The following is a 22,865-nucleotide window of genomic DNA, read 5'->3' as shown; positions in this document are numbered from 1 at the left end:
ATATCAAAACCGGCACACACGTCGTCTTCGTCCTCCTCAGTGCAGCCACATTGTGGCGGCTGTTCCGTAGCAATATGTCGAACAAAACTGAATTTTCTTCGGAATAGCAGCAGGCTGCCCCGTTCCGAAAAGAATAAAAAATGGCTGCCGCCGGTCACTGAGACGCTGGCTACTCGCACTTGCCGGAGAGCATGGGTGTATTTGCATATAATAAAACTTCTTGCGTGGCCGTGTAACGTTTTCGAGCACTTTCGGCACGTTTACCACCTCATTCTGCCAACTCTTTGCTCAGGGTCAGTTTTAGGGTCATTCTTAAGCTTCCGTTGCTTGTCGCCGCGATTTTCGACCACCCACCACAAGCTAAGGGAGGGAAAGCCGACCAATCGCAGACGCCGGCACCACCCTCTTCATCCGGTTATCGATTTTCAGTACACTGGCTCTGCCTCAGCGGATACCTGTCCACTTGAGCGGTCTCCTCACCTCTTGTCAGCCAATGAGATACGACAAGCCGCTCAGTGTAGGCAATGTTATTCGTTTTTCAAGCAAACGAAAGTGACCTCCTATGAACGAGGACAGTGTATGATTGGTCTGTACAGAAAACCCTGTGGGTGACCGCCCGGTGTTTGCGTCGGTGGTTACGCAAATTTGACGCCAGGAGATTGGAATAGAAACATATTGGAATAGCTTTACGTTATAGGGCCCAAAATGACATGTAGGCCTTACAGATGCAATAATATGCAGAACAAAATTGAGTTTTGTTTTCTGAAACATCGTAAACTGCCCCGTTCCTACAGGAATAGAATATGGCTGCCTGCCGATCTGTCACGCACTGGCTACTCGCACCTGCCGCAGAACATAGGTTTGTTTACGTATAATAAACGTTATTGCGTGGCCGTATAACGTATCGAGCCCTTTCGGCACGTTTACGACATCGCTTTGCCAACTCTTCTTTGCCGAGGATCCACTTTAGCGGCATTCTCAACATTCCATGGAACGCCGCCGCACTTTCGAGCAGCCGCCGCAAGCAAAGTAAGGGGAAGCACACCAATCGCAGACGCCGGCACCATCTTCTTCATGCGGTGATCTATTTTCATGGCGCTGGCTCGTCCCCATCGAAACCCTCTCCACTTGAGTGTGCTCCTCACCTCTTGTGAGCCTACTAGATAAGGAAGACTGCTGAGTGTAGGCAATGTTATTCCTTTTTGAAGCAAACAAAAGTGACCTTCTTTAAACGAGGAGACGTTTGATTGGGTTGTTGAGACAACGCTGCGGGTGACCGCCCGATGCTTGCGTCGGGTGTTACGTAAATCTGACGTGAGGAGACAGGAATATAAACATATTCGAATAGTTTTACGTCATAGGGCCCCTGGTATCTTTTCAAAACTACTACCCAAGTATGAAGGCTCCTAAAGCATCGTCGAGCGCGATTCTCCCGTGAACTACGTTACTGAACCCTTCGCACTGTCTTCGGACCTGCGCCCTCGGGTACGAGATAGTGTCCATGCGCAGCGATTCAAGACGTATTTTGATCCGCGCATAGCATCGAGCTCTGACGTCGCCAGGACGGCTCCTTTTGCGCTTCCTGTAATAATTCTAGCCAAGGCAACGAATGCCGTACAATGATGTTCACCAATGCTAGGCACGGTATCGCCGCTCGTGCTCGGACTCCGTGTTCTGACCTTACCGTCGCACTAACCGCTCCGAATTCCGGCTCAATAAACTTCTTTACCCTTGTTGATTTATGTAATTAAAGTATTGCTAGCTCTAATGTGGAAAGTGGTATTCATGACATCAGAAAGCGAAATAGATAAAATGATAAAATATTTAAATGAACCTTGGAAAAGAAAGCATGTTCGGGAGATAATTATGCATGTGGGTTCGCAAAAAAGGTAAACACGCACACGCGCACCAACGCACGCACACAGACACGCAAGAAGCAGCACACAATTTTAAAGAAGCCTGAATCTTAGCCAATTCATCTTGTTTCGTAATATCAGTCAGCTTCAGGCTCATTGCAATCGATTCCTGCCTAGCTTTTTGCACTTAAACAGTGGTCCACCTAATTGCAAACCTATCTCTGTCTACTTTTACCGTACCTGTGGCAATCAATAGCAGACGCTTATGCGGTTACCTAGTGTTGGTTCAAAATCAGATAGTCTTTTGTTTTAGTGTTTGTCGTTCCCTACAGAGAAACGATGTAGAGAAACGCAAGACACTGATAAGTTTTATAATATCCTCAAACCAAGCCGTTCTTGACATGGCATTAGTTAATAAAAGTTTTCTTGATGCCTCTGGGAAGAATTCTTTAATATTCGCACAAGGCCTATTTTTTAGCATCTAGGAAGAATAACTGTCAGCTAGTAAATTCAAAAGCGCTGACTGTTGTAGTTTTCAGATGAGAACCTTTCAGAACCATCAATAGTTGGGCAAATAGCCTATGGAATGGAGAGCATGTCGTAACACAATGTGATTTCAAGACCCCAAAAAACGGTTGCACACCAATTGTATTCTCTGAAAGACGCATCTGCCGGTGCGTAAACACCGGAGGGTCAGACACGCAATATCAACTACAGCTGCTCCTCAACTAGCCTGAAGTGTGATCAGATGTGTCCCCTAGCAAAATATTTGAGTAAATACACGAATAATTATTTGAATTGTAAAGGAAGTTTATTCGGGCTTTAGAGCAGCGGTGACAACCGCAATACCAGCAGGTAGGGCGCTGCCAGAGAGCGAACTGGGTACGAACCACGTGATGGCAACGGGACTTTTCAGTCTGCCGATCTTCTTTGTCACAATAACCTGCGCAATTGATGAGTAGCCATCTTGGCGACCTAGGAAGAGGTGAGCGGATACGACCTACGGATACGGATTAATACGGCTTGTGCCGGTCATAGTGCACAGTCCCTCGCCCCGGACGAAGCAGATCGGTAGATGGCGATACGGGTTCGACCGCGTAATTAAATGGTGAGGGTTGCGCAACCACGCAGTAGAGACCGTGGTGCTTCGGGAGGAGCTTGAATGAAAGGCCAGGAGCAGCAACAGGTGGGACCAAAAGCCACAGGAGGGAGAGGATGGGGAAAGGGTGCGAGGGTGGGCTGAGGTCATGACGCTCTTTTTGGCGGCACTGTTGAGCAGACGCCAAAGAACGGGCCAGTTGTCTGAATTTCCCGGCGTACTGAGTGACCGTAGAAACAGGTGGGCATTCAGCAGGGTCCGACCGTTACGGGAGAACCGTATCAATGGTGCTGGAAGTAAAGCAGCCGTAAAGCAGAAAGAATGGTGAGAATCCGGTAGGGCAGAGGGATGGGCTTGAGAGGTAGTATTATATGCGTATGTGATGAATGGAAGCGCAAGATCCCGGTGGAGTGGTCAGACGCAACATACATTGATAGCATGTCACCAAGAGTTCTGTTGAATCGTTCTGTTAAGCTGTTGGTCTGTGGGTGATGAGCAGTAGTATGGTGAGTTTTTTGGCATTCGGGTAGGAGTGATTGCATGATAACCTTGAGGAATGCGCGACCCCGATTGCTCAGCAGTTTACGAGGTGTGCCATGGCGAAGAACAAAATTATTTAGAATGAACGAGGAGACGTCTTTTGCTGATACGGCAGGCAAGGCGGCGGTTTCAGCATATCGTGTCAAGTGTTCTACGCCGACAACAATCCATCGGTTGCCAGTGCCAGTAGATTGAAGAGGCCCGTATGAATCAATGCCGATGCGGTCAAATGGCTGAGCTGAGCGTCCAAATGGCAAGGAAGTGGCTGGAGAAGTGCAGTGGAGAGATGCGGGACACATTTGCGTCGTCGGCAGCCAATGCAGGAGCGTACGTATTTGTGGATGAAGTTGTACATCCCTCGCCAATAATATCGTAGGCGGTGCCCTGTGTAGGTTTTTGACACTCCGCCTTGACCACAATGCGGGTCAGAGTGAAAAGCGGAACATAAATCTTGCCGAAGGTGGCGGGGCACTACTAAGCGCCATGAGCGGCCGTCATTGTAAGAGTTGCAGCGGTATAATAGTCCGTTGCATATTGTAAAATGCTGTGCCTGTCGGCGTAACGCTCGAAGTGCCGAAGCTGTCAAAGGATTTGACAAAAAAATCGAACATAATGACTATTCATGGGTCTTATCGTTGCTCCGAGGTCATGTGCAGGATGTCAAGTGGTGAGATATGTCTGTACGTAGAAGTAACTGGGAAGCGCGAGAGGGCGTCGGCGTCAGAGTGTCTGCGTCCAGAGCAATCGACGACACGGATATCGTATTCCTGGAATCGAAGGGCTCACCGAGTGAGGCGTCCCGACGGGTCTATGTGGTTAGACAACCAGCCAAGAGCATGATGATCCGTCACCACGTCAAAGGTTAGACAACCAGCCAAGAGCATGATGATCCGTCACCACGTCAAAGGGTTGAGCGTAGAGATATGGGCGAAATTTCTGAAGAACCCATACGATAGCCAGACACTCTTTCTGTTAATGAGTAATTGGTCTCAGGTTTTGTGAGGGCACGGTTGGTATAAGCGACCACGTATTCGGCATAAGTGTTCTTACGCTGTGCGAGCACGGCATCAAGTCCAACACAACTGGCGTCAGTGTGAAGTTCTGTAGGTGCGCTTGGATCGAAATGGCGCAGGATGGGCGGATAAGTGAGTAGGCGAGGAAGAGTCGTAAAGGCATCAACAGAGGCTTCTGACCACGTAGGAAGTTCAATGTCGCCTTGGAGAAGTTGATTTAGTAGTGCGATCGCAGTAGCGAAATTGCGAACGAAAGGTCGAAAATCGGAGCATAGGCCAATGAACCTGTATAGGGCTTTCAAGTTAGTGGGCTTCAGGAATTCATATACGACGAGAAGTTTAGCATTATCACGAAGAATGCGTTCTTTGGAGAGAGCGTCGCCTAATATAGTCAGTTATTGAGCCCCAAATAGGCAGCTTTTTGACGTTAAGCAAATGACCAGCATTCCGGAGACAGGGCAAAGCTTAATGTAAATGGCGAAGACGGGTCAGAAAATCACGGGAAAAGACGACAACGTCGTCGAGGCAGCAGAGACAAGTATGCCACTTCAGGCCGCGGAAGACGCTGTCCATCATGCGTTCAAAGGTAGCGGGCGAGTTGTACAGACCGAACGGCATTACAGTGAATTAATTCATGCAAGTCGTCTGGTGTTACAAACGGGGTGTTAGAAAAGTCAGCGTCAGCCATGGGCACCTGCCAGTAGCCAGACGGAGATCTAAGGGGGAAAAAACTCTGCTCTTTGCAAATAGTCAAATGCATCGTTGATACGTGGCAACGGGCATACATCCTTTCGGGTAATCTTGTTAAGCCTTCGACAAGCAACGCAAAATCTTATGGTGCCGTCTTGTTCTTTAACTAGGACCCCGGGTGATGACCTGAGACTACTAGAAGGCTAGATGACACCGCGTTAAAGCATATCGTTCACCTCGTCATTGATAACGCGTCTTTCAGTCGCCGATACTCAGTAGGGACGCTGTCAAATGGGTGCATGGCTTCCATTGTCGATAGTGTGCGAAACAGTCGTTGTGCGGCCAAAGTATGTTGCTTGGCAGTCAAAAGAGGAACAGAAGCTCTGTAGCAAGTGAAGAAGTTCGTCGCGCTCCATCGTCGTAAGGTCACTGGCAATAGCTGCCATAAAAGAACGCGGCAGTGACTGAGGAGGCGATGCGTCGAGAGTGCAAGATAACTGGAGACGACCATCGCCTCAAATATGTAAGATGAGGCCAGTGGCTCTGCTGTGCCAAGGCTAACGCGGCGGTGTAATGTAATTGGTTCGGCCAATTGGTTTGGAACGCACATGAGAGAGGCCCCAGTTTTGAACCCAACGACGGTGAAAGGCAGGGGTAGTGGCCGGCGGCGAAATAAGAGTTCAGATGGAGCGAAGAGTACTGTGCCATCATCTACAGGTTCACAAGAGATACAGACAAGAGCGGAACGGTGTCTATAATGGTGTTACGGTGCCTTCTGAAACGGAATATTTGCGACAAGGGTCCTTGTGGTCAGTGATATCGGTCGAAAACTGAAGCAGCTCGATTTCGGTGCGTGATCAGTCAATGATCGCATGATGTGTGGAGAAAGTCCCAACGTAAGATGACGTCGTGTGACCATGATGGACACGATGAATTCTGTGATATAAAAGTCCTGCTCAATGATGACACGAGTGGTGCAGGCACCAGATGGCTCGACATGCTGCGCGTTGGTAGTCCGAAGGGACAGTGCAGAAAGCGGCGCCGTCACTTTTCCTATCTTGCGGCAAATACGAGCATCTATCACTGAAAGGGCAGCGCCTTTGTTGACAAATGCTAGCGTCAAGTTTCCTTCTATTGTGGTTTCAATAACGTTTTTCGGGGTACTGTGAGGCCTTATACATTTCGCTGACACCGCAGTTCTCGCCTCCTGAACTGCGATATTTAGTTTTCCTGGCGAAGAGGGCTCCGGACATGGGCTCCTGTGCATGGGGGAAAAGGAGGGGCGGCCAGGGACATGGTAAACGGCGAGCGGAGAATGCGGTCTCGACGGCAGGAGGGGATTCAAAAGTGTTTCAATTGTTGCGGCGTTGTTGGAAACGTGGCGCATATGGACGCACATTCTTGAGGACGTTCGGTGTAAGCAGGCGACAGTGACGTCTAACGTGTCCAGCACCGCCACAACAAAACAGATCGGACGATTGTGTTCCGTGCGCCAATGGTTTTGAGGTCGTGCATACTGCTCCAATGGCTGGACTGGAGGAGATACAGGGGGTGGGGAGCAAAGGCCGGCGAAGGGGACCGTAGGTCTGTGGTGCAGGCCTCGTAGCGACTTCGGCGTACGTCAGGGGAGCGGCAGTCGGAGCCTGCTGGAGAGAAGGCGACATGTTGTCGGCTGCCTGCTCCTCGATGACAAATTGGAGAGGGGGCGCCAACGGAGAACTCGACTGGCCATGTGTAAGTGGATTCAGAGAAAGCTGATGAGCCACCTGTTCACGGTAGAACTCCTTCATCTATAGCAGCAGCAAAGTGTTATCCGAGGCAACATCCAAGCTCGACATTGAAGTGGCCTGAGGACGAGATTGGCTGATGCGTACGCGTTGTTTCCGTAGTTCTTCGAAGATTTGACTGAGACTGACGAGTTCAGAGACTGTCACTTGATTTCTCACCAACAGAATCTGGAATGCGTCGTCTTCAATGCCTTTTAAGATATAGCGGATCTTCTCGGCATCAGCCATTCTGACGTCACCACGCTTGTAGAGGTTGACAACATCTTCTATATAACTGGTAAATGTCTCCCCGCACTGTTGCACACGACCACGCAAACGCTGCTGAGCGCGAAGCTTGTGAACAGCGGGGCGCCCCAATACCTCCGTCATGTTAGTTTTGAAGGCCGTCTACGTTGTGAGATCACTTTCGTGGTTGCGGTACCACAAGCTGGCGACACCGCTCAAATAGAACGACACGTCATTCAGTTTTTGTTGTCGTCCCAGTGGTTGTGGATGCTCACCCGGTCGTAGTCAGCGAGCCCGTCTTCTACGTCATGGTCTTTGGTACGGCTGAAGATGGATGGGTGGCGTTGACGCAACGGGTCGAGGAAGACCACGGTAGTCACCGGGGCAGCTGGTTGTGGTTCTGGTGGCCCTTCCTCCGGCATAATGAAGACGGGCTGCAGTGTCCGACTGCGAAGTTGCAGTTGTACCCAAAAGCTCCACCAATTGTATAGGGGCTTTTTCGGGTCGTAGAGCAACAGCCACAAACGCAGAACGAGCAAGTGAGGCGCAGCCAGACAGCGAACTGGATACCAACCACGATATATCACAGAATAATTAGGCGCCATAGTTCATGAGGCCACCTAAAGGAGCACCGCAAACACATCAAATATCCTTAGACACCTACGGTGACTTCGCGTTAAACTTTGGTGCCAAGGCACCGAAACGCATTACGGACACCAACCGGATTTGGCATAAGGCTTTATGCATTACAATAAAATGCAATTTTATTTCGAGAGAAAGGTGTGCAAGTTTCTAAAATACGCCCGTACGATCACTTTCCCAGAAGCTTGTACTTATCTCTGCGCAATGCAACGAACCTGAAAAGAAAGACGCAATCGAGCCAGTAAGAAATCTCATTTGACAAATAATTCTAGTGGGGAAACATTCACCGGTAAGATTGCCAACCTAGAGAGCTAGGGTAAAGTTCTTGATCACTTTATCGGTGGGCACTGGTATACGTGGAATACATAGATGATGCTGGTGTTGAGAGGCTCTTTCTACTCAGCGCCACATTCAGCTTTCGTTTTTAACTTGTCACGGCCTGAATAGAATGATAATGAATATATTGTGGTGCAAACATGTGAAAGTAGAAAACTCGGTTGATACAATGAGTGCAAACTTTAAAGCAATATAGTGGTGGAATCTGCCATGTAGTTGCTGCTGTACCAATAAAATCAAAATTTACTTGCTTACTTATCCGATGAAATAACAAAACTACTCGGTGGAGATTAGCCGCAGGTGTCGATGCACAATGAAAGTCTAAGATGAGTGGAACAGCGTTAATAAGAGGTCAAGAAGTGATCCTTGGTCCAGTACTTTTACTTTCATCCAATGGTATGCTTTCCTTATGAATAGTGATGCGTCCATGCTATTTAATTAACTTTGTGCTGTGACAGTTCTATGGCGAGATAGTCATTGTATACCTAAGAGGTTAGGCTACGCATTTTGAAGGGTAGTTTTAAACATTCTATAATGCTTCAAAATGTTCGCGAAAATGTATTGTTGGATCATTGTTGAGCACAACGTACTTGGACATCTAACAAACTTAAGAAGTGACATGAAAGCAAATATGTGCAAATTCAATCGACATGTGGTAACCAAGGATCCAATTAATTCATTTATAATTTCATTGGTATATTTAAATGCTATATAGCATATTCTGCTCCCTACACTTTTTTTAAAAAGTTAAATCGAACATGCAATTTCCTCCAAAGTTCATGTTAGACCCTACAACATTCAAACGCTTGCAATATACAGACAAGCGCTCTCGCAAGCACAGAATGTTGCATGTCAAGGACAGATGTCAAGAGCATAAACGCCATCTCTAAGGTTTGTCTAAACGCCAATGGTGGGCAGAAGTGTGAAAAAATCTTGACAGATAGTATAAATACATTTAGAGCTTATGTTAGCGCAACACATGCCGAATGGCTGAAAAATGGTAATTATATCGTTACGGAAGGATGAAAGAAGAGAGAGCAAGAAGATCGGAGATGCTGGCTGCTGAGTGTCGTTGGTGGTCAGCCATCATAACTATTCTGACTCAACCTGTGTATATATTATAAATATAGTATTTCTAGACTCGCAACATCTCCGTAACATATTGGTGACAGGTGCGGGGTACCATGGCTGGAAACGGAGCTCCGCAGTGGACGTCGCATCACCGTCCACACCATGAATGACGGTGAGCACACGGGATCAACGTCGTTTCCGCCTCCAACGTCATCGCCACCAGCTACGTCGCTCTCACCTTCGGTTGTCGTTGTGCAATCCAAGGATCCTGGAACTTTCTGCTGGACCGATGGCGCCGACGTTGAAGAGTGGGTGGCCATATACGAACGCGTGAGTTGAATCAACAGATTGGACTCTACAGGTATGCTAGCTAACCTGTTGTTTTACCTAAGAGGCACAGCAAAGGTGTGGTACGAAAACCACGAAGAGGAGCTAACCAGCTGGGACCTGTGCACAGAGAAATTGACAGAGTTTGTTTGGCAAACCAGCCTGCCGTAAAATTGCCGCAAAGCAGGAACTGGCCTCCGTGCCCAATCCACCACGGAGCACATTCAGGACGTGCTGGCACTTTGTCGTAAAGCCGATCATGACATGACAGAAGCTTAAAAGGTCGCGCATGTGCTTAAGGGCATTGCTGGCGACGCGTTTATTCTGCTTATGTGCAAGAGCTGCTCTGCAGTTGACGCAATCATTAAAGAGTGCCGACAATTCGAGCAGGTCAAAGCCGACGCGTCTTGCAACCATTCGCCACACTTCCCAATACTGCTGCAACGTCGAACGGTGAAGGTCAATCCCGTACAGCAGCATGCGTCGTCATCAGAGGACGTGGTGTGAATCGTTAGGCGTGAACTGGATGCGATGGCGCCCGCAGCTTTCTGTTCGCGTTGCCCTGATGCTACCACGTTTTCAGTTGCCTTCGTACAAGCCATCGTTTGCCAGGAACTTGAAAACATTGGTTTACAGTCTGTGTGTGCTGCCGCCAATCCCAGAGCTAACGAACGCCCTTCTACTATTTTCGCTCCACCCCACGTTATCTCCACGTTATCGCAACCCGACCAGCCGACATGTTTCACCTGTCACCGCATTGGTCATGTCCCCCGATACTGTCGCAACTCGTGGCCCTCAACACCTCGCACGCCGACCAACATGAGCCGTTTGATGGAAATACCCGCGATGTTTCGCCCACCGGCTAGTCTGACAGTGCCACAAACTCAGCTCGGAACACGTGGTACAGCCTCTCACCATTGCCGCGCGGACACCAGTCTCGTTCACCGCAAACAAGTCACCCATCTTCCCGTCTGCCGCAGCCACGCCGCCTTTCGTCCCCTGTGGCTTTTGGCCACACCATTTCGGAAAACTTGGAAATGCAGCCCTCAGAGGTGGTGCAGCATTGCCGACTATTGCAGCAAATCCTATGTCTGTATCAAGGAGGAGGAGTGTAAGTAATGCTAATATAGACAGCGTACCTGTCCAAGCATTCGTCGACACTGGAGCCCACGTATCTGGGATGAGTGCTAGCCTGCGTAGACTTTTAAAGAAAGTCCTCACCCCAGAAGCTGCCCGAGTATTTCGTGTGGCCGACGACGGCGTGCTGGTTGTTCTTGGAATGTGTACTGCGCGGTTAATTATAGCCGTCCGCCCTACTTCTCCTCTCTTTACTATGATCGACAATTGCCCTCGACGTTATCCTTGGATTGGTTTTTTTATCCATTCATACTGCTCTCATCGACTGCCCAACCGGCTCGCCGATGCTCCGAGTACCACCTCACTGCGCTTGTGCTCGCTTCAAGATCTGCGTTTTTCCTCCGAGGCCGTTGCTTACATCACTCAGACCTCCCAGCCACAGGTTCCTGACGGTGAATATGTACTTCACCCCATCATCGACTTTATTTTGAACAGGGACGTTGCTGTTCCACTTACGTTGGTTACGTCGTTCTACCGCTCTTAATATACATCAATGACCTACCTTGTAATATTTCTTCTCATATCCGACTCTTCGCTGATGATTGTGTGGTTTACCGAGCAGTTACTAACCCCAGCGACCATTTGGCGTTACAAAATGACCTATCGCGCATACAAAACTGGTGTACCACTTGGCTCATGTCTTTAAATGTTGCTAAAACCGTGTTAATGTCTATTCATCGTCGCCGTAACTACGTTATCCCTAATTATAGCATCAATAACACGCAGATTGCAACAACGGATTCATTCAAATATCTTGGTGTGTACATCTCGCGTGACTTAACTTGGACCTGTCATGTTAACCACATAATAAACTCTGCTAATCGTACTCTAGGTTATCTACGCCGTAACCTCTTCCTCGCTCCTCCCTCTATTAAACAACTTGCTTTTCTAACCTTTGTGCGGCCTAAGCTTGAGTATGCCGAAGCTATTTTTGACCCCCACCACAATAACCTTATTAAAGCCCTCGAGTCGGTTCAGAACCGCGCGACACGATTTATCCTGTCAACTTATTCATACAATACAAGCATCTCGGCACTAAAAGCCCAAATAAACCTACCCTCTCTAGCCTCACGCCGTGGAATAGCCCGTCTTAATCTTTTTCATAAATTCTTTCATTCCTTGCCTTTTGACAACTCGTACATAAAAAGAGCACATCGCATTGCCCGCACCAGTCACTCTAATACAGTATATCCCCCACAAGCCCATACCGTTACTTTCCAGCAATCATTTTTTCTGCGCACAACACGAGACTGTTCATGGTTATATTGCGCTCAGTTTTACAAACACGATACTAAGGAAGGACAGGACGTGGACGGACGAAGCGCAAAAAAATCATTAAAAGAGGCATCGCCAAGGCTTGCATCAGTCAAGCAATTGAAAAATCATGCCACCATGCGGTGAGGGAGAGCATCGATCTGCAAGTAAGCCGCTTGAGAAACAGTGGGTACCCGAACAGCATGGTGGTGCAAATCTGTGAAAACTTGTTGCCCGAAATCAGAGCCAACAGGAAAAGGCAGAAAACACAGAAAAAATTGAAAAAACGCGTGGTGTTGCCTTACATCCATGGCTTGTCACATCGGATAAAAAAGACAGCCCAACGCCATGACGTTCAAGTTCTGTTCTCCGCCCCGCAAAAACTAAAAGGCATGTGCAAGAAGGTGAACGCAGGATCCAAAGAGGCCAACCCTAGTGGTACGGTCTGTCAGACTAAGCACGCAAAAAAGTACGTGGAATGCGCTACTTCAGTTGTTTACCAAATCCCACTAGACTGCGGGAAAGTATACATTGGGCAAACTGGACGTTGTCTAAACGATAGGTTACGGGAGCACAAATACACGTGCCAGCTTCTGACAGCACCTAGCAACTTGGCCGCACATTGCAAACAGTGCAAATGCTCTCCGCTAATAGAAAGCACCACAGTCATCGGAACATCAAAAACAAAAACGGAGCGAGAAATATGGGAGGCGCTTGCGATAGCTAAAGAAAAAGAGACGTGCGTAAGCACTCCGTCCATCGCGCTTATCAAAGCTGAGGTCGAGTTCGCCAGGGCGAACGGGTGCATGTGAAGGATGTATGCCTGACCCAAACTATAATCACATGTCGTCACCTTGTCATATCTTTTTATATGTAGCCCCCCCCCCCCCCGCACCATATCTCCTTGTATATAAGCGCGTTCTTTAACAGTATCAAACAGTTGGTAGTTTGCGCTTCGTCCGTCCACGTCCTGTCCTTCCTTAGTATCGTGTTTGTAAAACTGAGCGCAATATAACCATGAACGTTCACCAACTAGCCCCCTTCATTGCTTTACTAAACACGAGACTGGAATGGCCTGCCCGCCGAAGTTGCCACTATCATCAAACTCCCCACTCCCTCATGTAATGTCTCAACAGAGACCTTTGAGGAAATGAATAAATAAATAAATACCGCTTCTGAATTTCAGCCAGTGCCCTCAAGTGCTTCCGGCCGGCATGTTCTTGACCAGCGTTTCTAGTGGTTGCGAATTCGGCATTGAGAGTCTGAATGCCGAGAGTGACTTATTAGGGCCAATTGCAGCTGACAGCTCAGGTTCCTTAACGGATGACTTCGCGAAAGTGATTGCACCTGACCTCACCTCTGCAGAGGCCACGGACATACGACTCCCGCTTGAATCATACAGTGACATATTTCATTTCGGCAACAGGCCTTTAGGCCAATCATCTGTTGTTCACCACTGTTTAAAAGCTGTAGACACAAGTCCTATTCATCAGTATCCCTATCGTGTATCGCATGCTGAACGCCAAGTCATCGAATCAGAAGTGGACAAATTGCTCCGCGAAGGGGTCATTGAGCCACCAGCAGACCTTAAGCTTGGCCTGTCGTCCGTGTGAAAAAGAAAGATTATATGTGGCGTTTTCGCGTCGGTTATCGCGACGCATGATGGACTCTCTTCTGCGGGGCTACAAATGGGCCACCTGTCTTTGTTACCTTGACGAGGTTATTGTTTTCTCTCCCACGTTCGGCAGCCACCTTTACCCGACTCAATGCAATTCTTGCGGTCTTCCGAAAAGCCGGCCTTCAACTAACCTCCACGAAGTTTTGATTCGGGTGCTGTCAGATCAACATGTTGGGACACCTCGTTAACGCATCTGGTGTCCAAACAGATCCGGAAAAAGTTCGCACCGTACGCAGTTTCCCTGTGCCACGTTCTGCCTCTGACGTGGTCTGCATCAGCGGCCTAGGTTCTTACTTTCGCCGTTTCGTGAAAAGGTTCGCCGACGTTGCTCGACCTTTTACAGATCTTCTAAAGAAGAACACGCTATTCTAATGGGGCCCGCAGCAGGCTGATGCATTCACCGCTCCCATCGGGCTTCTGACCACCCCTCCCTTACTAGCCCACTTTGATCCGTGTGCAACGACCGAAGTCCGCATTGACGCAAGAGGCTATGGCATCGGCGCTGTTCTCTCCCAACACCAGAATGCTACTGAGTGCATGATAGCTTACGCTAGCCGCCTGCCGTCACCTGCCGAGAGAAATTACTCCATCACGAGCGGGAGTGCTTGGATTTAGTTTGGGCTGTCGCCAAGTTCCGGCCATATTTGTACAACCGCACGTTTTCGGTCGTCACAGACCAACACGCACTCTGCTGGCTCGCTTCTCTACGGGACCGGACTGGACGGCTTGATCGCTGGGCTTTGGGGCTCCAGGAATTTTCATTTAGTGTCTATTACAAGACTGCACGCCTCCACGAGGACGGTGACTGCCTGCCACGTCACCCCGCGGATCCTCCCTATCATCTTGCGCATGATCCGGTGACCTGCCTTATGGTTATGACTGATATGAACGACATGCGCGCTGAACAACAACGCGACGCATCTTTACCGTCCATCATCGCCGGAGTGCAATCTGCAACACCGACGGCACATGCCGCATGTTTGTGCTGCATGACGGCATCCTCTACCGCCGCAATATCAACCCTGACGGCCTTGAGTTGCTCCTTGTGCTTCCTCGTATCTGCGACCCGTTGTTCTCGAAGAAATTCCAAATGCACCGATGGCGGGACACCTTGGAGGTTTGCGTACGTACGACCGCGTACGACGCCGGTTCTTCTGGCCGAGTCTCTACTGCTCTGTGCGTCGTTATGTCGCAACTTGTGAATTGTGTCAGCGCCGGAATAAACCTCCCCTGGCACCTGCCGGACGACTCCATCAAATTGAAGTTCCCTCTGAACCGTTCCTTCGCGTAGGCCTTTGCCTGCTTGGCCTTTTTCTGACGACGACTAGAGGGAATAAGTGGATCGCCGTCGCTGCTGATTACGCGACATGCTACGCGATAAAAAGGCGTTGGCGACTAGTTGCGCAACTGACGTCACCGATTTTCTCTTCCACGATGTCTTTCTCCACCACGGTGCACCACGACAGTTACTCACAGGCCGCGGCCGCTCGTTCTTATCTCGAGTTGTCGACGACCTCCTACACCCTTGTGCCACTGAGCACAAGCTGTCCACCACCTACCACACACAAACGAACGGCTTTACGGAACGTCTCAGCCGAACAATCATAGAGATGCTGTCGATGTACGTCTCCAACGATCACCGCGACTTGGATGCCACGCTGGCTTACGTGACGTTCCCGTATAACTCGTCCCGACATGACACCGTAGGATATTCACCCTTTTATCTCTCGTATGGTCGCGACCCCACACTGCCGTTTGACACCATCCTCCCTTCTGTGCCACGTGTTGCAACCGAGTATGCTCCTGAAGTCATCGATCACGCTCACATGGCACGCCAAGTCGCCCCCTCGTTTATTAGCCTCGCAGCATGTACAAAAAGAGCGTTACGACCGCGGCCATCACGATGTTAAGTTTGCACCAGGTGTTTGGGTGCTCCTCTGGTCACCATGTCCTCGGTTTGGCTTCTCCCAGAAGCTTGTCTCTCACTACGCAGGGCCTATGGAGTCCTACGCCAAGTTAACGACGTAAATTACGAAATTTCCCCGCTACACATTGATGCATTCTCAAGTAAAACGCCTGTTGACGTCGGGCACGTTTTGCCCCTGAAGCCATACTTCGCTCGCATTTATTCGCCTACCATGCGCCGAGACGCCGATTCGCCACCCGGGGATTCGGTTACGGAAGGATGAGAGAAGGAGAGGACCAAGTTCGGAGGCTCTGGCTGCTGTGTGTTGTTGGTGGTCAGCCATCTTAACTGTCCTGACTCAACCTGTATATATATTGTAAATATGGTGTTTCTAGGCTCGCAACTTCCCCGTAACAATGTATATATATATATATATATATATATATATATATATATATATATATATATATATATATATATATATATATATATATATATATATATGGACATGATATTTCTCATCCGCCGCGAAAGCTGTTGAGTGGTGGCGCTGGCTAACACACTCACTGCGTTAGCTTTAGTAGTGACACATATATACCCCAAAAAGTGTATGGGAACACGGCGCCGCCGTAGCTAGAGTGGTAGAGCGTCGCACGCGTAATGCGAAGACGCGGGATCGATCCCCACCTGCTCAAGTTGTTTTTCCATCCACTTGCATATCCGATTATTTACCCGTTTCTTTGAATCTACTAGGCAGAAGTAATGTCCCCTCTATTGTCGTGGTGTCTTTGTTTGTTGGCTTCTTGTAATAGGATTAATAAAAATGAGGCCCCTCGGTAAAGCCCATTTCTTCTCATTCACTACATAACGACGGACTCGAATCCGGCAACATTGATGTCTTCAGGCAGCATGTGTGGATTCATTGACCAGTTGCCTTCACCCCAAACAGATCACGTACTCGTGACATGTGCGCTAGAGTGGAGGTCTGGCCGCAGGAGGGGCAGGCGTCGTCGCGATACACGTCCGGGTAAGCCTCGTGGAGAACGGACAGACACGGATACGTACTGGTCTGCAGAAGCCTAAGCGAAACGGCTTGCGCCCTATTCAACTTGGGGTGAGGGGGTGGAAAGACCCTTCTAGACATGTAGAAGAATTTAATAAGCTCGTTGTGAGTAGCGGGAGCGTCCCTGTGGCCGTAGGGAGGAGGGGAGTCGATGCTTCTTGTAGAGGAAGCGCGGTCGGTGAGGTCACGGTGGGAGTGTGGGTCGACATACCCCAAGTTCATCAAGGAGCAGTGGGACTCGCTTTTGCGTAGCCCCGCTCTAGAAAAGCAAATCCTGGCCGTCCAGCGTGCCCGCGACCGGGCCGGTGGGCTAGACCTGCCGGTCCCGACGTGGGACTAGCCGGGTGCGCGACGAGTTCGCGTCCTCGCCGGACCTACAATAAAGTTTATTCACTCACTCACTCACTCACTCACTCACTCACTCACTCACTCACTCACTCACTCACTCACTCACTCACTCACTCACTCACTCACTCACTCACTCACTCACTCACTCACTCACTCACTCACTCACTCGCTCACTCGTGACGTCTGCGGCAGAAAGGACGTTCTACATCCGCCGCCAAGGTTTTTGAGTGCTGGCGCTGGCTAGTACTCCCAGGGTTAGTTCTAGTAATGACACATGAATACCCCAGAAAGCGGATGGGAAAACGGCGCTGTGGTAGATCAAATGTTAGAGCACTGCACGCGTAACGCGCAGACGTGGAATCGTTCCCCACATGCGGCAAGTTGTTTTGTCATCCACTTTCATTTCCATTAATTTATCATTTTCGTAAGTCTATAATGATGTACAAGTAGTTTCCACTATGTGGTCCTTGGTGTGTCATTGTTGGCGCGATATGAGAGTATATATATATATATATATATATATATATATATATATATATATATATATATATATATATATATATATATATATATATGCGCTCAAAGGTACTGTGACCCGCCGTGGTTGCTCAGTGGCTATGGTGTTAGGCTGCTGAGCACAAGGTCGCGGCATCGAATCCCGGCCACGGCGGCCGCATTTCGTTGGGGGCGAAATGCGAAAACACCCGTGTACTTAGATTTAGGTGCACGTTCAAGAACCCCAGGTGGTCGAAATTTCCGGACTCCTTTACTACGGTGCGCCTCATAATCAGAAGGTGGTGTTGGTACGTAAAATCCCATAATTTAAAGGTACTGGGAGCACATATGTGTGTGTATCGGTTCAACTGTACAATGATGCTGTCGTCTAGCAGAAGAAAGTGACACATACCACGGTTTCTTCTATTTCAGGTCATTGAACTATGGGGGCATAGGCGGAACAATTGCTCACGAGCTGGCGTATAAATTCCTCACAGGTAAAATCAATCTATCTTCATTCTTGCTTTTCTGGTACCAATGCGATCCCACCTGATGAATGCCACATGACTATGCCAATAAGAAATATGAGGCCTTTCTTTCAATAAGTACGCTGGGTTACTTTTTTTCATTTTTCCGTTCTACCTATCATTGCCAATAATTGTTCACTAGTTTCCCTGCGAACGTGCAGCTTGAGGTAAACTTGACCATAGCCCGAGGCTTCGATGGCCTCGGTGCTCACGCTTGCATCCTTCATGATGCTGTCTGCCAGCATCGCGGCTTGTAGGCTGCCATCACAAGAGGGCAGAATGTCCTGCAGCTGCTTCACGCGTGAGCTGATTGATCAGTTTTCCTAATTCAGCCAAATCTTCGACACCACAACAATTCCAAATGTTCGTGCGCTAGCCTCCACATTTCCTGCCGCCTTCCTTGTTTGATTAGGATAGGAAATGTTTGATTAGGACCGCGTCCTTTACTGTGCGTCATTCTAAGCGTGCTATTTTTCAAATAGCTCATTAGTTTACATAATAGATCCGAATGTTTATATAAAACCTTCTAGCAGCTAATATACCTACACCCGTGCGGCCCTCACATAACTGGGTGATAAACTACAGGAGATCGGAATATTACTGTTACCGTTATATATAGATATATATATATATATATATATATATATATATATATATATATATAAAAAAGGGAAAAGATAGTGAAATACTTGAGAGTTCAGTTATGTGAAAATACTGCTTGTTTGGTGCTTGAAATTGAACGTTCAGCTTCAATACTTGCATAAATGTGCAAACCAACCTATTCATTAATAACCCACTTTATTTTTCTATCATTTGCCCTAGATAACAGGGGAAACTGGACTAAAGAGGAAAGAGCAATGTTTAAGAATTTAACCTCATGCTTCGAGAAACAGTACAAACCGGTCAACAGAAAGCTGCTTCTGGTGAGAACCTCACTGTATTCCAGTTGGTTAAACTGATGCGACTTCAAGGATGCGTATTACTAATTCTAAACCTTTCAGTAATAAGAAATTGTTACAATGCATCTTGCATAAAAAATATCTATTTTTAGGAGACTGGCGATTTCGCTCGCCAAATATTATGGGCCTTTGGTTATCAAATAATTCCATATATTCTCTATTAGAAGTTATTTGAAGCATTTACGTTTGCCTTGAAGCATCCGAATGCTGAAATTTAAATGTAATAGTTATTTTCACTACATGTATTACAGTATGTACAACACCCGTTATTTATGGTCTTGACTGTAAAGTTTAAAGTGGGGGGCCTTGCTTCACATTGGAGTAATTTAAATCAATTTCTTTGTTTCTGCGCAGGAGAACTATGTACTAGGCTTTGTAGTGGCATCAACTGGGTGGGCTTAGCATTTCAGAGCTAAAGAAAAGAATATATTTGAACGTCGTAATATGTTGTATTTAATTTGACGCATGGAGCACTCATGCACTCACTTATGCATTATGCACTCATGTACCGTTAAGATTAACTATGACATAATGCAATAAGTGAACATTCCGTTTCACACATTCATAGTGTGGCGCTACGTCGGTACCTAATGCGCACTACTTTGGAAGCGTTGCACACTTTCGATGACTAAACCATGCTGCGCGGATGGGACTGCAGCGCGCTATATACCACCCGCCGCTGTGTTACATAAGCGGAAACGTCACCCCAAAGGGTGAAGCTATGCGCCCGCTTCTAACTTTTGTTATGGTTTCGAGCGCTTTGATAGTCGCACGCCGCATTTTCGTGGGGAATGGAATTTTGGAAGATCCAAAAACACATTGCTTATACCGAGAGGTCGGTTCATTTTCCTGATAAGAATTACCCTGTTGATTTATAATTTTAGATGTTATAATTAGCTTTTCTTTATTAGCGATGAGTTAATGCTTACCAACAGTGGCGTTATTGTGACCCCCGCTGGTAACATGACTCACAAGGAATGGTACCTTTATTTCGGAGTGCCTATGGTAATTATTACTAAGTATTTATGGAAACATCTTGAACATATTATTATTTACTGCCAGTGCGTATTTCCTGTAGGAGTAGTCGCCACATGATAAGCACTACTTGTAGCACGCTTGTTCTCGACATCTCATAAGACAGCTTGTAGTTTAACGAATAAGGTAAGTTACCTCTTCATAACAGTTTATTTTCTTAGTTGCATTACAGTAAGGCCCACTTGTGTGTTCCCCCCCTGTATATCATGAATATTCACAACGTAAAACATATTTGTTCTAGGAACTCGATGACAATTACAACGAAAGTACGAGTGCTGAAGCAACCGTAAGTATTTTCTATTTGTGCCTCTGGCTTTATTATCTGTAGACGAATTGCAATCTATGCAACAAGGCAACTAGAATTATTATGAAATATCGGAACAGCAGGCGATTACACCTGCCGTTTTAAATTGCATAGGCAGAGCAATATCATGTATTTTTTAACCTAATAGCAGCGAGAACAGGGTGCTATGAAACAAATGTTTGTTGCCGGCGAATGGGAAACAAATATGAAACATATTTATCTGCTAGTTATTGTTGTTTATAGGTATGCTATCTTCAAAACACCACTGCCGTAAGAACCCGGCAAAGGGTTGACAGTTTGAAGAAATAAATTATATCAAATAAATAAAATAAAACTTAAATTGTGGCTTTTATTGTTGGCCAATCGCAGACTGCGAGGGACGTTATGGGTGGAGCATCCGATCGTTTTCGGCAAGCAAACAATATTTAATTTGCAAACAATGTACAGAAGCTTTTTTACTTTCCGCACAACACGAACGTGCTTGCTGCTGCCGCAGCCTAATACTAAACAGCACAAGCTCTTTGTCACTCAACCACCATGGCGGCAATAACAATGATCACTCCCCCCCCTCCCCACCCCCGCCGTTGCCCCTACCACGGTCGACTCGAAATTTTACCGATATAGATTCATTAGTAAAAGAAAAATCTCCATGTATGGCCGCTATAACGTAAAGCTATTCCAAACTTTTCTATTCCAATTCGGCGATCATCCCTCCGCTATTGGCCAACAGCTTTTTTTAACCACCGCCACATCGCGACGTCATGAAAACCGCGGTAACTCCCCATCTGACATGATGTGAACACACTGATTATGCATGACTGCAAAGAACAAAATAAAAAGAAGTTATTTCTCATTCGTAGCCTTTTCGCCATTAGATCTCTGCTATTTGTGATACGTTTTCTGGCTGTACCCTATTCACCTGCCTGTCACGCGACGTCACAAAATTGCGAAAACTCACCGCGTCAATGTGACGTGTACTCGTTAAAGATGCATTAATATGCCGAACAAAACTGACTTTTTCTCTGAATAGCTGCAGGCTGTCCTATTCCGAAAGGAATAAAAGATGGCTGCCGCCGATCGCTCGGGCACTGACTACTCGCACCTGCCGGAGAGCATGGGTTTATTTGAGTACAATAACAGTTCTTGCGTGGCTGTGTAACGTTTTCGAGCCCTTTGGGTATGTTTGCGACCTCGCTCAGTGAACGTTTCTTTGCTGGCGATCCTTTTTAGCAGTATTCTTAACCTTCCGTTGCATGCCGCCGCGATTTTTGACGAGCCACCACAAGCGAATTAAGGGAAAGCGAACCAATCGCAGACGCCGCACCACCCTCCTCATTTGGTTATCAATTTTCAGTGCACTGGCTCGGCCCCATCGAATCCCTTTCTACTTGAGCCGTTCTTCCTAGCCTCTTATCAGCCAATTATATCAGACAAGCCGCTCATTGTAGGCAATGTTACCCGTTTATAAAGCAAACACAAGTTACCTCCTATAAACGAGGAAAGCATTTGTTTGGTCTTTTTAAACAACCCTGCGGGTCACCGCCCGATGCTTGCGTCGGTGGTGACGCAAATTTGACGTCAGGAGATTGGAATAAAAACATATTGGAAAAGTTTTACGTTTTAGGGCCTTATATTTGGGCTTTTTTCTATTGTTTCCACCCTCTCCTTTGATAGCTTCCGAAACTTGATCTATTTGCGAGGTTTAATATTCGGGCTATAATTACGCTGATCGATTGCAACATCAACAGTTACATAAGACGTCGGCGGTACTGTAGGCGGTATACAATTATCTTGTGCGCCACCGTTGTCTCTGCATTGTGGTTGTTTTATTGCGACACCAATTATATGGACACTCCAGGCGAATTGTGGCCATCGTCACTGGTGTCGACATCACTGAAACGTTCTGCATAAAGTGATAATGCGACAACATTGCTGGAGCTTGCCGTATGCTGTAGGTGCAAGCGAAAGCTTGCGAGAACCAGCCGCAAAGTGCTGCGCCTTCAGACGGCGGCGTCTTCTCGCGCTCGCAAGGAAGGTAGGTGGAGAGGGTGCATGATGTCTTCTCACGCACGCAAAGGGGATGGTGGCGAGAACAGGGGCTGGTTTGTGAGTGCCTCCACTTACTACAGCTGCGGTGGCCACGCGCGTCCTTCGGAAAGCAATCTGCGCTGGGGTCGAAAGCTAGCCAGCCCGATATAGATGACAGCTTCCTATGCGCTGGCTTTTCGCACGCTTGGTTTACGTTGGAGCAAGAGCCAACACAAAGGGGCATCTGCTCGCCGCTCTTGCCACCCTTCATCATGCCAGCGTTCTGACAAAGGGTTTTCTTGGTCACCGAGTGAGATGTGTCCTGTTTGCCTGTGCGCGCGTGACCACGTGCTCGTTAATGTAATTAGTAAGCTAATGTTTACAGCAATTTACGCAGCGGATACAACGACCAACTGTACTTCGTATATCTGTCTAACAGTTTGCTATCGCAACGAATGCTTCGCCTGTTGGGCGAAAATAGGACTTTTTACTGCGATAGCGATTATATGGACACTGCAGGCGCATATCTGTCGTCAGCGTCTCTG

At 47.7% G+C, this 22,865-nt stretch overlaps 1 protein-coding gene across 1 annotated transcript in view; it reads left to right on the top strand.

The window, feature by feature from the left end:
• LOC142559247 (membrane metallo-endopeptidase-like 1) overlaps positions 1–22,865 on the top strand; it is a 170,738-nt gene that overhangs the window by 85,447 nt on the left and 62,426 nt on the right. Inside the window, exons 4-5 of the mRNA XM_075670875.1 lie at positions 17,900–17,964; positions 19,308–19,345. Of these exons, the coding sequence (XP_075526990.1) occupies positions 17,900–17,964; positions 19,308–19,345 (103 nt within the window). The remainder of the gene's footprint in view (positions 1–17,899; positions 17,965–19,307; positions 19,346–22,865) is intronic.

This window comes from Dermacentor variabilis, chromosome 10 (genome assembly GCF_050947875.1).
Source record: "Dermacentor variabilis isolate Ectoservices chromosome 10, ASM5094787v1, whole genome shotgun sequence".
NCBI classification, from domain to species: domain Eukaryota; kingdom Metazoa; phylum Arthropoda; class Arachnida; order Ixodida; family Ixodidae; genus Dermacentor; species Dermacentor variabilis.
This window is presented reverse-complemented; position numbering and strand designations above follow the sequence as displayed.